The 19,512-nt window shown below is 49.8% G+C and overlaps 6 protein-coding genes across 6 annotated transcripts; 2 read left to right on the top strand and 4 right to left on the bottom strand.

The window, feature by feature from the left end:
* Window positions 1–1,424: 1,424 nt before the first annotated feature.
* Window positions 1,425–3,306, bottom strand: N7515_007839 (putative autophagy protein (Atg22); the record flags this gene model as incomplete). The annotated part of the gene is made up of 6 exons (XM_056668583.1): window positions 1,425–1,793; window positions 1,853–2,014; window positions 2,067–2,203; window positions 2,255–3,010; window positions 3,068–3,102; window positions 3,155–3,306. The coding sequence occupies 6 exons, from the start codon at window positions 3,304–3,306 to the stop codon at window positions 1,425–1,427; spliced, it is 1,611 nt and encodes a 536-aa protein (XP_056518413.1).
* Window positions 3,307–4,880: 1,574 nt separating this feature from the next.
* Window positions 4,881–5,267, top strand: N7515_007838 (uncharacterized protein; the record flags this gene model as incomplete). Its single annotated transcript, XM_056668582.1, has 1 exon — window positions 4,881–5,267. One exon carries the CDS (start codon window positions 4,881–4,883, stop codon window positions 5,265–5,267), a length of 387 nt encoding a protein of 128 aa, XP_056518412.1.
* A 1,917-nt stretch (window positions 5,268–7,184) lies between these two features.
* N7515_007837 (KRR1 small subunit processome component) lies at window positions 7,185–8,377 on the bottom strand (the record flags this gene model as incomplete). The annotated part of the gene is made up of 2 exons (XM_056668581.1): window positions 7,185–8,246; window positions 8,318–8,377. 2 exons carry the CDS (start codon window positions 8,375–8,377, stop codon window positions 7,185–7,187), a joined length of 1,122 nt encoding a protein of 373 aa, XP_056518411.1.
* Window positions 8,378–10,117: 1,740 nt separating this feature from the next.
* N7515_007836 (class I SAM-dependent methyltransferase) lies at window positions 10,118–11,596 on the bottom strand (the record flags this gene model as incomplete). The annotated part of the gene is made up of 7 exons (XM_056668580.1): window positions 10,118–10,145; window positions 10,195–10,372; window positions 10,426–10,664; window positions 10,746–10,867; window positions 11,054–11,119; window positions 11,175–11,345; window positions 11,384–11,596. Coding segments are annotated over 7 exons (1,017 nt in total), but the record flags the coding sequence as incomplete, so codon positions are not given.
* A 3,561-nt stretch (window positions 11,597–15,157) lies between these two features.
* Window positions 15,158–18,012, bottom strand: N7515_007835 (gamma-tubulin-complex subunit SPC97; the record flags this gene model as incomplete). The annotated part of the gene is made up of 4 exons (XM_056668579.1): window positions 15,158–15,251; window positions 15,312–15,529; window positions 15,587–17,571; window positions 17,646–18,012. 4 exons carry the CDS (start codon window positions 18,010–18,012, stop codon window positions 15,158–15,160), a joined length of 2,664 nt encoding a protein of 887 aa, XP_056518409.1.
* A 329-nt stretch (window positions 18,013–18,341) lies between these two features.
* Window positions 18,342–19,405, top strand: pup2 (proteasome core particle subunit alpha 5; the record flags this gene model as incomplete). The annotated part of the gene is made up of 5 exons (XM_056668578.1): window positions 18,342–18,366; window positions 18,425–18,437; window positions 18,501–18,579; window positions 18,722–19,065; window positions 19,126–19,405. 5 exons carry the CDS (start codon window positions 18,342–18,344, stop codon window positions 19,403–19,405), a joined length of 741 nt encoding a protein of 246 aa, XP_056518408.1.
* Window positions 19,406–19,512: the final 107 nt, after the last annotated feature.

Here is a 19,512-nt window from a genome sequence, read left to right as displayed (position 1 = left end):
AGTAGTACCATTTTATGGAAATAAGATATGAACAAAAGTCGTCTGTTGAGGTGTCAGTATCCTCCCGCCAACTGGCAAGTCCTCGGCCAGCTGACAAGCTTCCTACCAACTGGCAAGCCTCCCACCAATTGGCCAGCCTATATGCCTACAAATGTCCGGGCAGTGAAACTCCTGCCCAAGGATAATGCGAGACTGTAGACAGGCTCAATCCACACGTGACTTCCTCCACCGTGGACATAAAAACAAAACAACTCTTTCAAGAAGGGAGGCAATATATAAGAATGACTAAATGACCACAACCTAAGTAACGGAAGGAAGCAGGAGCTCCAGGGCTTGAGGCTTGCATTGCAGAGAACAAAATTTGCCAACGGGCCCGATTCAGAAATATCATCCCAATACAGTTGCAAGGCGCAGTGCCAACTGGCAAGTTGCAACCAGGTTCTCTACCGCGGCACCTTCACCATCTGGTGATAACGGATTCTCGACTCAAGAGCAGCGGGAATGTCTAACTCATCCAATCTATACCGTCTCGAGAGCATGCAATGGAATCGTAATCGTGTCATAGAACGCTGAGGAGGTACAACTCGAGGTCAGAAGGCCCAAAATTGGTAATTCTGCACTTTATATACTACCGTCAGCGCACAGGCTTCAGTCACTCTGCAACTCCCATACAGTATGCCATTTACCATATATTTCAGTATAGTGGATTAGAATCATATTGAATAGTAGCACAGTTTCAATTTCTCGATAGATGTGACTCTCAGACCCATTGCTCAGCCCTCAAACAATGCTCCATCTCATTCCGATCGACTCTATCCATGAACCAGCAGCCATCCGCTTTTGACCATGACTCCTTGAAGCTCCTGGTAGCTACCAAATTAGAAGCCGACAATAGCGGTCTCAATTCCAGTAATCGCCAAGTGTGAGCATCAAGTCTGGAACCTGGCTGGAGGGACACAAACTGGGAGATCGCAGAGGTTGTTGTCTTAGGAGATATGACTGTCAGTCGTCAAATGTTAGCATGTAGTCTTAAGGCAGAAGGGACACAGACCAGGAGATCTAAGAGGTTGTTGTCTTGGGAGATATGACTGTGCATCGCGAAGTGTTAGCATGTAGTTTGTAACCTGGCCGAAGGGACACAGACCAGAATTTGATAGAGGTTGTCGTCTTAGGAGATATGACTGTCAATCGCCAAGTATTAGCATGTAGTCTGTAAGGCAGGAGGGACACAGACGTTTCAATCCAGATCGATGGCTGGGTACTTCCTTGAAGGGGGACGGCTGAGGTACCTGAGGTAATGTATACGATAGGCCTAATTTGAATGATACCCAAGAATTGCATTGCAGAGACCAATGAACCTCGTTATATACACATAAAATATCTACAATCATTGAACAGTCAATGTTACCTCCGAATACGACGGTTCAAACCGTTGCCGAGCTCCTGTCATCTTCTGATGACAGATCACTGGCCTTCCATCGACGCAGCTTGTCGACCAGGAACCTTTCCTGCTCTTCCTGGCTCTTCTTCAAGTCAAAGCCAAAGAACAAGATCAAAAAGCTGACAAGGCTCAACGCAAATAAGAAGTAGAATGGCGTCGAGGCATTTCCTGATGGAGTCGCGTCGATTATCGCACTTGACACTATAGGGCCAATGAAAGACGAAGTCTTGCCGATGATGCTGAAGAGACTGAAGAAGAGGAATTCATGGCCGCGGGGTGTGACTTCAGAGATCATGATCTGAGAGTAGCTGTACCAGGGGCAGATGAAAAGACCGTAGAAGGCTTGGTAGACCTTTTGGTAGGAATTTGATTAGATACTAGTGGCTGTGAGTGAGGCTGGGATCGACATACCCAAACTTCCCATGAATTGTGGAAGCCAAATTTATCGGTCCAGATACCGATCATACCCCAGCCATCAAGCAAGATGATCCCAATGGCAATGGCGTTGAACATGGTTTTGGTTCCGAGCCTGAAGCGCTGTTGAATTTCCCAGAATGCATAGATTCCAACCGCCTGAAAGGAACCCGTCAGCTATAGGCGAGGCTGATCGGAAATCAGAGCTTACCTGTGCGGCAATACCAACGATAAGTAGGTAAGTCAGCTCTAGCGTATTATAAGCAACGATCTGATTCTGTAAAGTCCCAATCACAGTCACAGTGGTGTTGAGGGAGTCTCCAAGTAGGAAATAACCTTTAGCCGGGACTATATGTTAGACTTAAATGGCAAAATCGAAAGCTTTGATAAAGTACTGACCAATTAAATAGAGTAAACTCTGCTTCAAGTGCCAGATCTGCTGTAGAGCATCCCATAGCTGCCACAGACCAGCAACAAATACAGACCGTTTCCCAGAGTCTTGGCCGGGACGACGTTTCTCGAGAATAAACCATGGAATCGAAACAAGCAACCACACACCGGAGACGAAAGCGATCAGTACGCTCAACCCCCAGTTGTTATTGCTCTCGCTTGCATTGACATTCAATCCAAACATAATGCCCACAATAATTGCCAGAATGAATATCTCCGCAACAGACTGGACATAAAAGGCTACATTTGCCAGTTTGCTGCGCATCATGGTGTCGGCATAGTTATATTCATCACGTGTGATCGTCCCTGCCACATATGCGTCGGCTTTCTCCTTCAGCTCGAGGGTATTACGAGCCAAGCCCGGAAACGCGGCGGTCCAAAATGTAAGTGTCGTCTGGTAGGCGATCAAACCGACCATGTACAGACCGACTGCGACATGCCATTTGTCCGAGGTGTGCACGCCCAACCAGCCAAATCCAACGGCGTATGCAACGATTGATAGTCCGATCAAGATATTGGGTCGCCAGGAGCCGAAATCGGCGAAACTGCCAATCAGCAGAAAAACCACAACTTGAATCGCGAAGGATATTCCATTTGAGAGGAGGACAATGCTGTTGATGGTGCGTGGTCTGCCTATAAAGGTGAGCAGGCCATCAGGGGGCGCTGCTTGATAAAGTAGATTTTGGAAAGCAGTTGGCGCGAAGTCTGGAGAATATTAGCCCCTGCTTCTAGCTGCGGATGTCGGAAATATTGTAGACCCACTGAATAGCGACAGGCCATTATTTCCGATATAATAGCTAGAATTGTGGCGTTTAGTCTCCAGATGTGGTATATCAGCGATCCACGCACGCATAATAAGCCCAGATTTCCATCTTGGTGGTGCGGTATCTCTCGTCGAATTGATCTGGTGCAATCGGCTGGTCGATCTTGTCCTGGGGAAGGTCAGCTCGGTCCACCTCCACGGTGGAGTGACCGGAATCCATTTTCTGCTCCTGAGCCATGACAGGGAACAGGAATAATCATAGGAGAGATGAAGCGAGAAGAGGAAAAGAAAAGAAATAAGGAAAGAAAAAGGAAACAAATTAATTTGGTAGCCCCCGGATAAAGTGGGATTTGACCAGGCTATTTCAGGCCTCCGCGTAGCATACTAGCATCGTGTTGGGTCTAGTCAAGCCAATTCAGTGCTTGACTGTGCCTCTGCAACTTCTCCTCCTATCAAAGCCCTCGAGGGTTCCCAGCTTCCGCATTTGGCTGCGCCGTGGCTTTTTGCCGCTTCGTGAAACTCTCTTTTGTGGGACATGACACCTCATTCCTCAGGCCACCAGTTTTGCGTCGTTATTCAACGTCTGTGCACGTGCGATGATGATCAAAAGGCCCATGTTCTTTCCTTCGCTGTGCAAGATGAGAGATCCCGTCTGGGAAATTCCATTGAACTGCCTCCCACAGCCATGGCTGTCCTACTGGTACGTCCATTGCCAAAGTTCGTCAATAATAATGTCTTCCAAGGATACGAATGCGACAGTGTAGTTATCGAGGAGCGTGATAAAAGGCCGATGTGTAGGTACAGCTCTCAAGTCTCAATTTCTTGACCTCCCATGCTACACAGACTCTACACAGAGGGATTGCCTAGATCTGTCAACAGGAAAACCTTGAAGGGGAAGAATGCTTCTCATTCTGACTATCTCTGCTTTACTAAAACATCTGGGAAGGTCACCTGACTAGGCACCTGACTAGGCGGGTGACAGGTCCCCCCCGACATAAGTCGTCGTCCTCGACGAAAAAGGCGCCACGCAGAAGCGCAACGAAACACAGGCGGAAAGATCATAAGACAGACAAACCGGTCACAAACGCCCAAGTGAGCCATGAACAATGAACAATGAACAATATAACATAGAACTTGCCGTAGAACACGAAAGGCGTGAAATATGACTTATAATGAAAACATTGCCATAAAACTGATATTGTCTCGGGGAGTAAGGGGCCTTCGCAAGAAACTCATCTTCCCCTTTTTTTTTTTTGTCAGTTAGGGTCGTTGCCAGGCTTGTGCAAAAGCGGCCTCAAACTCCGCAATCAACTCCTCGCATCCCTCTAAATTCTCAAGCGGTAGCCATTGGTCGTCAATGGGTCCACGACCGGCCCACCGAACAAGGTACTCCGTGGTAGAGGGTCTGTAATTTTGGTAAAACTGTAAGGGCCGGTTAATGGGTAGCAGTCCTTTTTTGTGATTGTGTTTAGCTTCCTGAAGTCCACGCAGAATTGTAGGCCACCCCCGGGCTTCTTCGCCATAAGAATAGGAGATGCGTTCGGGGCTGAGCTTGGGGCGATGAATCCTTTCTCGAGGTTGTCTAGGATGTACTGCTTTGCTGCCTTTAGCTCTTCGAGTGAAAGCTTGTGCAGGGGACAGTATCCAGGCTGCGCCTCTGCTTCGAGGACAATGTCATGGTCCACACCAGGTCTAAAAGGAGGAAGCTCATCCGATCGCTTCTTTGAGAACACCTTCGCGGGGTCGTGGTATGATCGGGGGAGAGTGCGAAGGATCTCATCAAGTTCGGATTCCCTTGATGAAGAGTCCTTTATGTCCATAAGGTGGTCGATCTCGTGGAGTGTGGTAGAAAAGAGCTCGAGCTCCTTGTCGGTTTCTGCCTGCTTTCGGAGACGGTGGAAGCCAGCCTTGCAAACCATTCGTGACGTGCTTGATGTTGGAATCGCCCGAAGACCCGCCCTTGGCCAGCTGCTGGACACCAACAGCCTCTCCTATCCTGAGTCTGGCCAATCCGCACCTGTCAACCCTATCTCTAATCCCCGTGGTCCCATCACAACCACACCCACTACCAACCCCTTCGCTCCATACACGCCTTCTGGCCCTGTCACAGCCAGGTCAATCCCGTTCGACCCGCATCCTGGCCCAGTCACAACCCCCTCACCCGGCAACAATCCTTTTGGGGTGCCTCCTTTGGGGTGATCCCATTGTTTATTCCAGCGCATGCGTTGGTAGTTGGTAACCAAGTTGATGTTGCATAGGACTTGGTGGAAGACTCCATGGAAGGTGGGAGATTGATGGATGGATGGATGGAACTGACCAATTATGAAAGGCATGATGAAAGGCGGAAGGTTGATGGAAGCCTTGATATATAATGGAAGGTCGATGGAAGGTTCCGGCCTCTTCAGCCAACCTACTGCATGAACTCTGCCAAGAAGTCGGTAAAAGAATCCTTCGGCTTGATGGAAGGTTGATGGAAGGTTGATGGAAGGTTGATGGATGGTTGATGGATGGTTGATGGATGGTTCCAAGGTGGAGTGAGGGATGGAATAGAAGGAAGATGGGGAGTTGAAAAAAGAAGAAAGAAAAAGAAGGAAAAGTTGCGGAAAGGGGATTATATAGGTTGGTGGTTTCCTGTTCAAGAAGGCACGTACCTACCCCAGTGGGAAGGAACAACCCACCCATCATATGATTTCCGCATTAGAAATTCACCCACTTACCCAGGTACGAGTTGTATACCTACTTCACGCCCCTAGGTAATTATTGCAATACTGCGTTATCCTTCCAGCGCAGATTTGACCACTTTGCATCATGCGTGTAGTTGTTTCGTTGTCCCACTTGACCTTGGTATTGTCGGCCTATGCCTCAAAGAATGCGGCTGCTGTCTTGAATTGACCGAGATTTCTGGTAAGGGACAACACTCGTATACGCCTCGCGAGTCTAGTCGGAAAACTTCAGCAGTCCCGGCAATACAGCTGAGCCCCCTCACAATCTGGTCTAGGGCCACGCACTCCAAATGGCCAGCAAGGCCGGAAGCAATTTGACAAACCTCATCCCATGAGGTTCGATAGAAATGGTCGGCAGTTTGGCTGTCACTTCCTTTCAAAAAGCACGCTCTGTAATGCAAGACATCGAGCCGCAAAACACAACCAATAATGGCGAATCGAAAGACGATTTATCATTTACCGAATAGAAAAAGTTATCAAAATCTTCTAGAACTTTAAGCGAGAGGTAATAGTGGGATATAATCCTGCTGGTTGGCTTCTAAGTGCGAGTATGCGAAGAATAAGAACAAGAAAAGGGTAGAAACGCCAACAGAAAGATAAGTTCATGTGGCGATGGATTATCGACAGGTAGTCGGTACATGCAGCTTCAGCGGAGCCGAGGAAGCGCCCTCCGTGCGCCAATTCCTGCCAAGAATCGAATACATGGAGAGCAGTTGGTTCATAAGAGGGAGAACCTAGCTACGTCTACCCTATTCTCAATACCCTGGCGTGGGTGCCGGGTTCCAGACGCGTGCTTGGCGAGCTTACCGCCAACTGGCAAGCCTTTCGCCAACTGGCAAGCCCCCAGCCAACTGGCAAGGCTATATCCCTACAAATTGCCCGCACACAAGGTTCGACTGTATCCCAACAGCCGGCCTCAGACCCACTTTTACTTGGCCTCCAGCCCTAAACCATCATCTTCAGAATCTGACGAAGATGTAGTCTACGACGGAGGAGGCCCAGAATGAAGCACGTTCAAGACAGTGCTCATACCCAATTCAGACCAAGTTTCGGTTCACTGAAAGAGGGCATGTGCACTATTAGGGGTAGGAGGTTACTGGGCCCTACATTGCTGATACTGGTTGATCCTGGGGTCTTGCGTCGCCGTGCCTTGAATTTGAACAAAGGAGAGAAAAAACCGATTTGATTCTTCTTGAAAAAAATCACGGTCAAGGTAAAGATACCTTGATACTGAACAGAGTATTTTGTAGATGTACACATTTCCTTGGTGCGTACATGAGTTGCAACGTTGCAACGAATAACCAGGAGACAAGATATTCAAACGCCAGACCTAATGCACTGCCATAAGCGCCAAATCCGATACTAGATACCGATATCACAATCAAAGAGCAGTTCATTCCGCATCGGAGGAAGCCTCTGTAGACTTGCTCTTCTTCTTCTTTTTCTTCTCCTTGCGCTCGGCGGTCTCGTCGGCATCGACATCTGCCTCGGCGTCGCGCTTGCGCTTGCTCTTCTCCTTCTTCTCGCTCTTCTCTTTCTTTTCCTTCTTCTCCTTTTTCTTCTTCTTGTCTTCTAGATCGGCGGGAACGGCTTCCTCGGGGGCAACAAAGTCCTTTTCGCGCTCGCGCATCTTCTCCTCGCGCTTCAGGCGCTGGCGCTCGATGACCTCCTCCTTGTGAACACGCTCCTTGGCCTCCTTCGACAAGAAGTACTCTCCAGACTCGATCTGCAGGTCGACCTTGCTCTTCTCGGGCGCGGGCGGGAACGGCGTGTACACCTTCTTCTCCTTGTCGGTGACCTTGAACGGCACACGGCGCTTAGACAGCGTGCGCTTCTTGAAATTGGGCAAGAACCGGTCCCAGGACTCTTCCGCCAGCGTCGGGTCCTTGGCGAGCTCGCGCTTGATCATCAACTCCTTGATGTGGTAAATTGGGTGGATGTTCGCCATGCAGTCGTCGATGATTCGGCGCACTTCCTTCAGTCCCTTGAACGGACCCATCACGGCCACCGTGTTACCCTGCACCAGGATGTATGTGCTGGTGAGCAGCTCGAGTGCTTTAAGAGTTGTACCGTTCGGGCCGAGAATGCGCTGTCGGCGTTTCACGAAGCGCTCTTTGTTTCGCACCTGATTGCGAATTTTGATCACGTCACATGCCACTCCGTCCTCGAGGATCTTCAGCGCCTGTGTCACTGGCACACTTCGTGCGAGCAACTTGATCAGGTCTCGAGCTTTGATAATCGCTGCTGGATCCCAAGTCTTCCGCGTCGTCTTCACTGTCATGCTGCCCTCCACCAAATCCAGTGTACAGGCGATGCCCTGCTTCTCCAGTGCTCGTGTGATGACCGGCCATGCTTCTTTCAAGTATTGTTCACGGTATTTAGGGAAGAGGGTCATGAACGACGACTCCTCGGCGAAACTGCCCGCGGTATTATGTTCGGGTTTGAATTCTTCGATCTGTTGCGAGGATTCGTCAGTAACGATTTTAACTCGCATTAAAAGAGGAACGCTGCATTTAAGTCACTAACCTTCCATTTGTCAATGTCCGGCGTGTCCCAGGACTTCTCTTTGTTGTGTGTTGAAGGCATCTTGCTGGTGGTGACTTGATCGCAAGGAAAAGGGAATGGCGATTGCTCCGGAGCTCAAATGAAAATCCGCGCCAACTTTTTTCTCCCCGCTTTCCCCGATTGGGCAGTACTTATGCCTTAACATTCAGGCATTAACACATCTAGATCAGCGTCAAGCAAAAATGCGCATTATTTTCTTCTAACTGGCTCTACACTGCGGCACTGCCTATGGAGTAGTGTTTTACTTTTAACCAATGATCGTTAAGGAGAGTGCTAATTTGGGACAGGTATCAAACCTGTTTTTCTTCCACCATATGTAGTTCGAAGACTGAGAGCCTTTGGAGTAGACCCATCTCACCATTCGAGCGCGATGGACACGATTCTCGGGTATGGTCTGTGCCCAATTAATCGCTGATTATCGCTCCAAGACCGCATCTCAATGCATCTATGAAGCTGTCAATATGTAGTCCATGCAGTTCAAGAGCTTCGCCATGAAATATGGATAGCGCTGGAGTCCTCGGCGGAATAGCTTCTCTCTTGTCCAGGGGGCATTACAGGGGCAACTTGGACATCGGTGAACAAATGGTTGTTGAGGCTCTTGCTGCCCAAGGGGCTAATGAAACACGATGCCGTGACTGCTCGTTGAAGCGCGATGGCCCTCGCTATTTGACAGAGTTCTGCCTCTGCAGATCATCAACAATCAATAGTTCGCTTTGAAGGATCGAAAGGGTGAAGTTTTGAAGCCGCTAAAGGTATTGTCGACATGATGTGGTCGTCAAACGAACACTCGACATTTGAAGCGTAGACAGAGGTGCCCGCATGTAAATTGGCGTGGAGATCATGTGGTTTCTCGAGCTCGGTGGTTCCCTGGCCCTTTCCCGTCACGTCGGTGACCAGAGTCCCCTCACTCTGTTTCTTCATCGTCTCTCCATGTCAATTGTCCATATTCACCTGCGGGCCAATATCAATGATCGCCTGTCATTACTCCTGGGCCGATGAATCTCCCGAGCTCCAGGTAGTCGAGGCTTGTTTAGACCGAGTAATCCTTCTTCAAGGGGTAAGGTCGGATCGGGTCATCGCCAACGCCAACATCAACGCTACCGGGATCGGGAACTGTGCACGATTCCAACGGCTTAGCATCCACGCAGACACCCCTTCACAACCTCTTTTCGTTGGTCCAAGGCTCTTTTATCAATCGTCGCCAATTAGTGTCCTTCCATTTCCTCGAATGCTCACTTCTCAAGTGAGCTCGGCGGCGACCAGAAGCCAACGCAGTGGAGGGGAGTCGGGACACTTTACAACCAAGTCTTGAAGCATTTTCGCCTTTGTGGAGTACTTGACGACAAATTTAGAGCATTTACAAGGATTCCCTCGTTGCCATTGCCTGAAGCCGCCAATTCTCTGTGCGACCATGCAGCTCTCTGTCGCAAACACACCGCGGGGTCTTCAAACCTCTCTCTCACTGTACTTCGGTACACACACTTTGGCCTTCGTTGACCGTTATCGGTACTCAGACTCATCGTTCGGAACACAAGATGGTGTGACAAACACAAATTCAGTTGACTAACCATTGTCCCGCTAACGCAATATGGCTATGCAAGTGTAATCGAAGAGTGAAGCAACAAAGCTGCGCAATATGCTGGATCTGAAATGCATCCGGCATACCTTCGAGAATCCGACTGGTTGTGTCAGGGGTTTTGTTTGGCAAAGCATTGCTCCCACTAACCCCTTCGTAATCGTTGACTCGCCTCGGTCAACGCCTTACGGCTTTCGGCCTATGCACACGTACCTGCTCTGTCAGATCTTGTCTCTCGGATTTGTTGGAATACGATACCTACAATGGAAAGTATGCCTTCAATCTGGGATCTGCTGCTTCTTGTTGCGCTTCGTTTATCAAAGAATCGAAAGCCGCTGCTGACATATGCAGACGTTGAGTCAATGGATATAACGCCAGTGATCGGAGCAGTTGGTGTATGTTTCCACGGTTGTGACGACCGATCTCTTGCATACGTGGATCTGAATTGAGACAGTTAGGCTTGCTTGTTTTTCTTGGGCCGGAATGCACTAACCAGTCGACCACGCAGATAGAGGAAGAGGGATCATCTTGGCGTCCACCTCGACCAGCCCTGCCTCTGTTAGGATGGTTCTCAGCTTTGTCCCAACCCGAAGATCTTTTTTGTCTTCCAGAGAACGCAGGTATTGTGTGCTCCATCTTCTCAGGGCATGTTCATCGGTGATCGAGCCATTGTCAGATTGCACATTATAGTATATTTCTACCATTTGGACCCAACCTCCTGGTTTCAAGACCCTTTGCAACCGCTGACATTAGTTTTCAACATTGAATTTGAAGCCTGCTTCTGAAAGTTGAGGTATTTCGTGGGGCTCGCACCTGACTATGTCATGAAGATAAGATGGCCATCGGGATCGATTAATGCCGGTCGCAAGGAGTCTGGAGTGGACAAGATCGAAATGGTTTGCAGGGAAGGTGAAACGGCGGTTCAAATCATCGACCTGAGTTTCATCATGTTAGCGACTGTTTTTGGGGAGGTGGCAGGCTTGCACTGAACTGTGGTCCACGGTCGACACACAGAGGCAAGGAGAATTTGAAGCACACCGCTTGGGCCTAAGACGAAGGTCCTGGCTTCGCGTCGCATATACCACGCTTTTCCTCGTGAGACTCGAAGCAAATTGACTTACCTGGAGCCATAGGTTGTCTGGCACATCGTCTGGATTCATGTGAGGGGCAATGTCCACACCGATGACCTGGGCATAACGGAATATTAGTATATACTCCAACAAAAGCAAAGGGACACCTCACTTCGCAATCAGGATTCTCCTCCGCGACATCCACGGCCCACGACGCGGACCCATGGCCGCAGTCCAAAACCCGTCGCAGTCGCCGGATTGGTGGGAAGATCAGGCGATTGTCAAAAATCTTTTGGAACACTTGTTGCTGATCCTCGAGTCTTTGTGCTTCTTCCTGCTTGGGCTGTGAGTGGGGAGACGACGAAATCGCTCGCTTCTTACCTCATCGACTGGTCCAAAGTATGTACGATGGTCGATCGAATACTTCTGATATTCGCGGCCCTCGACTGTGACAGTATCAAGATAGTCACGGTCTAGTTCTATCGTCTGCGAATCTGGGCTCCTGGGCGTTAAGACAGACGTCAGATTCCATTGACCCGGACAAAACGAAGGAGAAAAATCGCTTACGCCATTATCACCCTGGCTTGAGTGTGTTCTGGACGAAAAGGAAAGTCAGGCTGTAGGTATCCCCTCTTGCCCAACCAAGGTGGGGGTCCGAATCCTTTGGATACAATGAAGTGTATCAAATCAATACCTGAGAAAGGGGTGAAAATTGATGCGCTGAGGGTTTCATAGAAGCGATCGGGTGCCGCTTAGGGACGTCGGCGGCACTCCAGGAAAGCGGCTCGGCCGGGAATCATTCACCCTTAAGCGCCTGAATGAGGGCTGTATGGAGGGGCTGCCAATTATACAAGGTGCGAACTGCGAATCAAAATGTACGACCGGGGGGAGGGCCACACGGTTTCATCGAATTTCCTCTTTCAGAGATCGAACCAGATGCAGGGAGCGCTGTGAAAACACGGGTTGCTTCACAAACAACAACACAGATGGGGCCTGCGTGGGTTTTAACCAAATCCGATCAATGCGGACACCAAGTCCCCTTCCGAAGTTGTCGTCCTTTGGGGCCAGTTCCAAACCCCTGCCTCAGATCCTTGACAATGAAATTACTGCAGCTAGTATCTGACGCCTTTCATAGAAGGCTCTTAGTTATTCCTACTGTGGGAGCGTGGAGGGAAAAGACGGGTGGGTGGGTCGGATAACCAGAGAGTGGTTCACGATCAAAGCCATGACGATTGACACCATACTACTAGGTAAGCATCAGAATACCCTCGACTCGGTTCAGTGCTTAAAGCCAAGCTACTGAACCTTAACACTAGGTGGCGGTGCCGTTAACTAATGCAGTGTACGTCGTCTCGCATAGTACCTATTTCCTACGAGGGTCCAAGAGCGCCCGACGGTGTGGACCGAGTACAAATCTGGGCAAGTCACTTCATCTGACCGGGGTTCCTGGACCACTGGAAAACCCTTCTCGAGACGATAGGAGTTACTGTCGGACCGTCGGTCATCGGCGATTACAGCGCAAGTCTACATAAAATCGAATCCGGCTCTATCAGCGCTATCCAGCAACGTTCCCTTTTCTGCGATCTGTCAACCGTGTTCAAGCGGTAGATCAAGTGACAAGCACTGGCAAATAGAAGAAAACCAACGGCGCAAAAATGGACGAAATGGCAGCGGTTCGCCGTGATGCTGAGACCACAGCATTGCCACTGCTTGGCCACTCAAGAAACCATAACCAAAAGATAATCATGAGAGTTGAGTACCATGATCAAGCAATTCGAGGAAAACAACGTTCCCCTGGGCTTGGACTTCACACCAAGCATTTCGTATGCACGACTCGAGAACCAGCCCGCATGGCCGATTCCAACCGATTCCAGAGGTGTGGTAAGGGATCATCCTCGGTTCCCGCTGTCATTTGGATGAGGAAACGGAACAAATGAATAAGAAGGCCCCCAACAAGTGGACCTTAACCAACTGCCTAACTAGTCCATGACAGACTTCCAACGAATTACCAACGCCCCGGAGTAGCGCCGTGTTCTCGGCCAATGTACATGCAGTACTGTGGGATCCAAGTGGCTTGTTTAGCCGGTTTCACGACTAGACGACACCAACAGCCCCTCATCTCGAGTACTAGTGGGGTCCGACAGACAGGATCAGCAACATTCTCGCTAGGGCATCCATTCCCTCGGGCCTTCGGTGGGTTTGATGTTGGGTGTTACATTCGATCATTGCCCCCCTTCCTTCACTATCGCCCTCACCGCTTGTCTAGGGGTTTTCTCGTGCTGACTCTGTTGGCCCGAGAGCAAGTGGGCGGGTACTATGGAGATTTGCTACAGGGATTTTCACCTTGCTCCCGGGCGTGTCCCCCCACCCCCAGGCACACATATCTGATAGAAGTGCCCTCGAGCCGATAACTTGATGTTCTTTCTTTGGCTTTTGTGGAATGATGTTTCGTCCGCTTGGTGTCGTGTGGGCTTTGCTCTATTTCATGACACTTGGTGGGCTAAGAGCTGGTCAGCGGACAATATATCCACCCCGAGCGTCATTTCCGTGTGAGTGTGGATATCTAATTGCCTTTCGCGACTTTGTTATGCGAATAAAGCATCGTCGCCAGTATCCACTCCCGTGTTCGAGCCCACCGAGGAATGACCAGGTTGTAATCTCTCCGTATTCTCAATTCAGCTGAAGACTACTACCTTTTTATCCCCCGGGAAATCCTCCGAACAACGGTTCCACACGATGTGCCAACAAATACCTATGATTATCAAGTTCGGGGATTCGAGGATCTAATACAGCTACAGATACAATCGCGGACAACATAGAGTCATGGACAGTGTTCCTTTTTCACATGATAATCATAATGTGCTGATCATCCAGGCAAGTCAATTTCATTCTAATTATGCGACCCGCGCCGAGTTCTCTAAACGGAGACGTGGCCCCGGCCCAGTTTTGAGTTCACAAGCCGTCAAGAAGTTTCGAGGTTGTACTGGGTCTGAGACAAAGAGAGAAGTGAGAGAGCATATACTACAAACATGCAATATGCGAGGATCCAGACTGTCGGGATTTCGACAGGGGGGTTGAGTTACCCGTCCGGCTCCGCCGTTGGCTCAAAAACCCAGCGCCATGGTTCATTTCGCGGGTAGGACTTCTCTAGGGACATCAACAATCAAAGGGGTTCAATCTTGAATCTTCAGTTGCCCCCCAGACCCATAATTCTGTCCAAAGATCTATGCTCCAAATTGGAGCGATCCCTGGTCCCAAAGGGCGGGAATTAATCGGCTGCGTCTTTTTTCCTCCTTCCTTGGCATTTTCTTTCATGGATTGCCCCTCTTTGTCCTCCGTAGGACCGTAACATCATGGCCCACTAGCGCAAACAGACCGACTACTTAAGGGCATTCGGACATAAGTTCGCCAAACCATCGCATTTGCACTCGCAGCACTCACAAGTGGCTGCTCGAAGGGAATCTAATATCCACATGTGCTACCTTACTGTAGTTACTCAATTGTGGGTCCTGACTTTCTTCAGGGATGAAACTGCTCCATCCGGTACACAACCGAGACTGCACAAAGACTGGGTGCCACCATCCTTGATAGCGAATGGGAAGAAATGCTTAGATCTCGAAGGTTCAGTAATTTTACATACATAAAACCTTTATTATCGAAGAGATGGGTACTCCATGTGCGAAGAATTTGCACGACTACGTCTACCTTGGGTTTGGGTTTGAGTAGAGGACACAGGTCGAGATTCGAACTTGTAGATAGTAATGCCCAAGTTTCATTTCGCTATGCTACTCATATCATCGTTAAGCCGGGGGCCGGGTATGGCTCGGTACATGGGCCTAATCACCAAGCATTGTTGGTGTTGCGAATTTCCATGGCCTCCGGGATGAGGATCGACGGAGCACGATATGGCCCGCGTATGGACAGTCTGTTAGTGTGTGGTGTCCAAGGGGCTGAGTGAAAAACTCGGCGCTTCGGTGTGAGGCGATCTGTAATTCGAAGCTCAATTTGTCCCGTGGTCACCAAGTATCGAATGGCAGCTAGCAAACATCAGTCGTATGCTGCGCCTCGCTTCTTGTCCCTGTAGCCAGGGCGGATCGATTGATTTGATAATGATATCAAGAGGTAAAAGAAGAAAAGCAAGAGGTTGCAGGTTTTTCAATCCTCCTTGCTCTCCTCTCGGCTGATGGAAGTCAACGAGTGTGCAAGCTTCAGAAGAACAACGCTCTCGGTTGCGGCGAAGTAGTTTAAGCTAAATCATAGTGTTAGAACTCACGACCAAGTACCATACTCGTCCGAAATTGACACTGACCTATCCATCAAGATCCGAAGGTGGCGAGAGAAATGGTCCTCATATCGTTTCAATGTGTCTTCAAGCTTCGCAATGCGGGTTGGGTCGTATCCTCTAGCCTCGGCACCGGGTATTTTACCACCAGCCAGGTCGGGATCGGCTGAGACCAACGCTCTTGAAAGCGATGCCGCAGTCCAAGAGGCGAACATTGTGCAGCAAGTCATCAATTTCGAATGAATCTACACAGTGCAACACTCAGCATGGATTGTACGAACATCCAACATGGGAAAACATACCTTCAACAGTTTAGCTTGTGTCAGCATACACTCTTTGAGACATGTGTCCAAGAAATCCACATGATCCTGCATCAGCTCATCAACCGTCCGGTTGACCTGCTTCATATCGTTTTCCTCAACCTCCGAGGCATCCGCATTAACGCTATTAACACGATCCATCAGACCCACCCAATTCGGTTCGATGACTTCCGCTGTGCAAAAGTATAGAAGTTGTTGAACGAACACCAGCATCTTCGCACGCAGATTCCACGCCCGGCGTTTCCATATCTCCAGGCGGCGGTCAGATGACTTATGCCGCCAGCTGAGGTTTTTATTCTGATCTGCCCAGGACGTGACCAGCAGTGTCTCAAGATGGCGCAGGGATAGAAGATGACGGAAGATAAGTTGGTACCGCAGAACGGTCTTGCGGCTGATCACCAGAGATAGAGGGAACGGGACCGAATAGTCAAGTTCGAGCGCATCGAATCCCAGAATGTCTTTGTCCTCATCGGTCGAATGGGAAGCGGAGGCTTGTTGCTTCTCTGCTTCTGCGCCCTCTTGGTTCACTCCGGAGACATTTACAACTTGCATCAACCATTTAGTGAGGCCGATCTTGTTCATCCGCACCTTCACGTCTTCCTTAAACGGGTCCAAGGCGGCAACACTCCCCGGTTGTCGAAGAACAATATCCAGGAGTGATTGGAGTTTGCCCTCGTTGACGGCACGGGCTGGTTTTCGCAGTTCCGACGCACCAAGCTCGAGGAAATAGGAGAAGAAATCGGAGCGGTCCAGAAAGAAGTAATGTTTAAGGGAGCGGAAGCGGGTCGTAAGGTTATTCTTTGTGACAAGGAGATTCAACAACGAAGCATTGGCGTAGGTGTAAGCGGAATTTACATTGTCCAGGAAGCGCGGATCGTCAAGCGTTTGAGGGACATCTTTGACCTCTTTGCTCACGTCGACACCACCACACTCACGCACCACGTTGAGATACTTCCCAGCAAGGAGAACTTTGTCTTGAACGCTCTTCAGCTGGGGCGGAACCTCGTTTTCGCGAATCGTGTAACGCTTCTCCCAATATTCATCGGTGTAGTCCTCCTCGAGCTTCTCGCGTTTAATCCATTTTTGTTCTTTCACCAGGAACTCCGCGTGAGGATCCCTGATACCGCCATGATGTAACCATTCGTTCAACATAGCCATGTACGGCCGACTGGCATCACGTAGCAAGGACTGAAGTAGGGTCTTAGTAGTCGGATCTCCTGAGAATGAAGCTAAACGTCCTGTTAAGAGTCCAAGAATATTGCCTCCCTTGCACATTTTCTTGCGCGACAGAGCACCGGGTACCAAGTCTCCTCCTTCTTTGAGTTGTTCGAGGATGTTGTCAACATCCTCATCAAAGTCGTCAATTGACTCTTCGAGTTCCTCGTCAAGAAGACCATTCTTGAGCAACAATTCCTGGCCCATAGAATATAACTGAGCCAAGCATTGACTTGTGGGCATCGTGTGGAGGTGAAGAAGGTGCAAGGTGAATGTAGGATTGTTCAGCAGCTGGGCTTCCAGCTGAGCGATAAGGATCAGGTAGTCTTTGAGGAGCTTTCGAATCGATGCGCATAGCGAATGACTGACAGCGCCACATTCAGCGCGGCTTTGGATCTCCACAAAGGCTTCCATAGCACTGTAATGTGTCGCCATCTTCAGCATGGACTGGGTGAGATCACGCAAAGTCGGGTCCAGGCCCGGGGCAATCTGGAAGGCTGGTCCCGTGAGGCGGTCCTTTTCGATTGATGGATCGTACGAACTAGCATAGTGAACATATTGGCCTTCGAATCCCATGAATACGAACAACAAATCCTCCAAGATCGCTGCTTCCTGGGCATCGGGTGAGAGCTCTCGAAGCGGCCGAGGATGGAGGGACTGCGGAGCTGTCGAGGCTAGAGGGGGGACTGATACGCGACATGCAAGTGGAGCTGTAGAGTGAGGAATCAATGACGCCTGAGGATTCCATGGTGCTGTAGACGTAATGATTAGGGTCAGCAATTGCATTGCGGATTCCAGGACAAGCTGCAACGCAAGGATCACTCACCAACCGCCGACTCCTTCTCCCTACTTCGTGTATTTGAACTTGAGGCATCGACTTGAGCGGCTCTTTGAGGCCGAGATTTGTCCCAATCGCCTCTATTGGCCGCGCTGACGGACTCCTTGACAGGGTTGATAGGGTTCCTTCGCGCTGCTTTTTCCCGCGTTGTGATCACCGTCCGTTCTGATCGCTTCTCAGACATGCTCTTCTGGTCCCGGGATGTTCTGTAATTTTGGCTCGACGTGCTGTGGCGCAAAGGCTCCTTGTTTTCAACATGGAGCGGCGATGGTCCGCGAGTTTCGGAATCGACGCGATTGGAGACGGCGCGGGGTCGTGGAACACTCATGTACGCGGCGCGGTCATTGGCAGACATAATCCCGCGAGGGCGACGAGTAAATCATGCAGCATAGGAGACCCAGCAGCGCGAAATCGAGGGCCTGCAACAAAGAGCGAAATGAATGTATGGGGAGAAGATGCAAGTATCCAAACAACTCCACTTTGGTTTAGGCCGGAATACAGCCTCAGGCATCAAGGCAACCAGGCACTCACCTCTTGCGTACGTCGAGAGCTTCCTTCCCGAGCTTCACTCAGACACCTCTGTTCCTCCTCCGCTTCAACTGATTCCCTCCTCCATCGTGATTCTATACTGCTTCGTTGGTTTTATTTCTGACAAGTCTCTTCTATCTCAACAAATCACTCAATATGTTCATTGCACGATCAGAATATGGTAAGCTTGACCGACGTCTCCCCTCACCGATGCGGAATCAACTAACAGCTCTGAACAGACCGTGGAATCAAGTGCGTTTTCCGAATGATCCTCTATTTAGATGGACCTCCAGCCTGACAATGATCCTTTCGCAGCACCTTCTCTCCCGAAGGTCGTTTGTTCCAGGTCGAATACTCTCTTGAAGCTATCAAACTAGGCTCCACAGCGATCGGAGTATGTCATACCGCACATTTTCTATTTCCTCTAAAAGCCCATTGAGAGCCACAAAGCACTGCGAAGCGATCTGTGTCCTTTCATCGAAGCGCTCAACCAAGGATAACGTGATTATGGGAATGTACCTCTGACACTCAGCCAGGTAGCAACATCTGAGGGCGTCATCCTCGGTGTTGAGAAGCGCGTAACATCTACCCTACTCGAAGCCTCATCCGTCGAGAAGATCGTCGAAATTGACCAGCACATCGGCTGTGCCATGTCCGGACTGCAGGCCGACGCCCGCAACTTGGTCGAACACGCCCGCGTTGAGTGCCAGAACCACGCCTTCCACTATGCCGAGCCTCTACGAGTCGAAAGCACCACGCAAGCCATTTGCGACTTGGCTTTGCGATTCGGTGAGAGCGGTGACGATGAGGAGAGTGTCATGAGCAGACCGTTTGGTGTTGCTTTGTTAATCGCTGGTTACGATGAGGATGGCCCCCAGCTGTGAGTGACGTGGTGTCTTCATTTAGGTTGGAAAATTTACTAATCTGTTTCTTTTGTTAGATACCATGCTGAACCCTCCGGCACATTCTACCGGTATGACGCCAAGGCCATCGGCTCGGGAAGCGAAGGCGCGCAGGCGGAGCTACAGAATGAATACCATCGGTCTTTGACTCTAGCAGAGGCCGAGACGCTGGTTCTCAAGACCTTGAAGCAGGTCATGGAGGAGAAGCTTGATTCGAAGAACGTTCAATTGGCCAGTGTGACCAAGGAGAAGGGTTTCCGCATCTATAACGATGAGGAGATGGGCCAGGCTGTCACACAGCTAGGCAACAACCAATGAGGGCAAGTAATTGAAGATATCTCATGAAGGGGCTCCTCGGACTTGATTTGGAGGCTAGTATCTATGTCAGGAGCAATAGAAAAATAATGACGATGCCGTCCAACGCT

This window comes from Penicillium bovifimosum (genome assembly GCF_028826915.1).
Source record: "Penicillium bovifimosum strain IBT 22155 chromosome Unknown utg000006l_segment0_segment0, whole genome shotgun sequence".
Classification (NCBI taxonomy): Eukaryota; Fungi; Ascomycota; class Eurotiomycetes; order Eurotiales; family Aspergillaceae; genus Penicillium; species Penicillium bovifimosum.
Note: the sequence above shows the minus strand (reverse complement) of the source record. Positions and strands in the feature narration are given on the sequence as shown.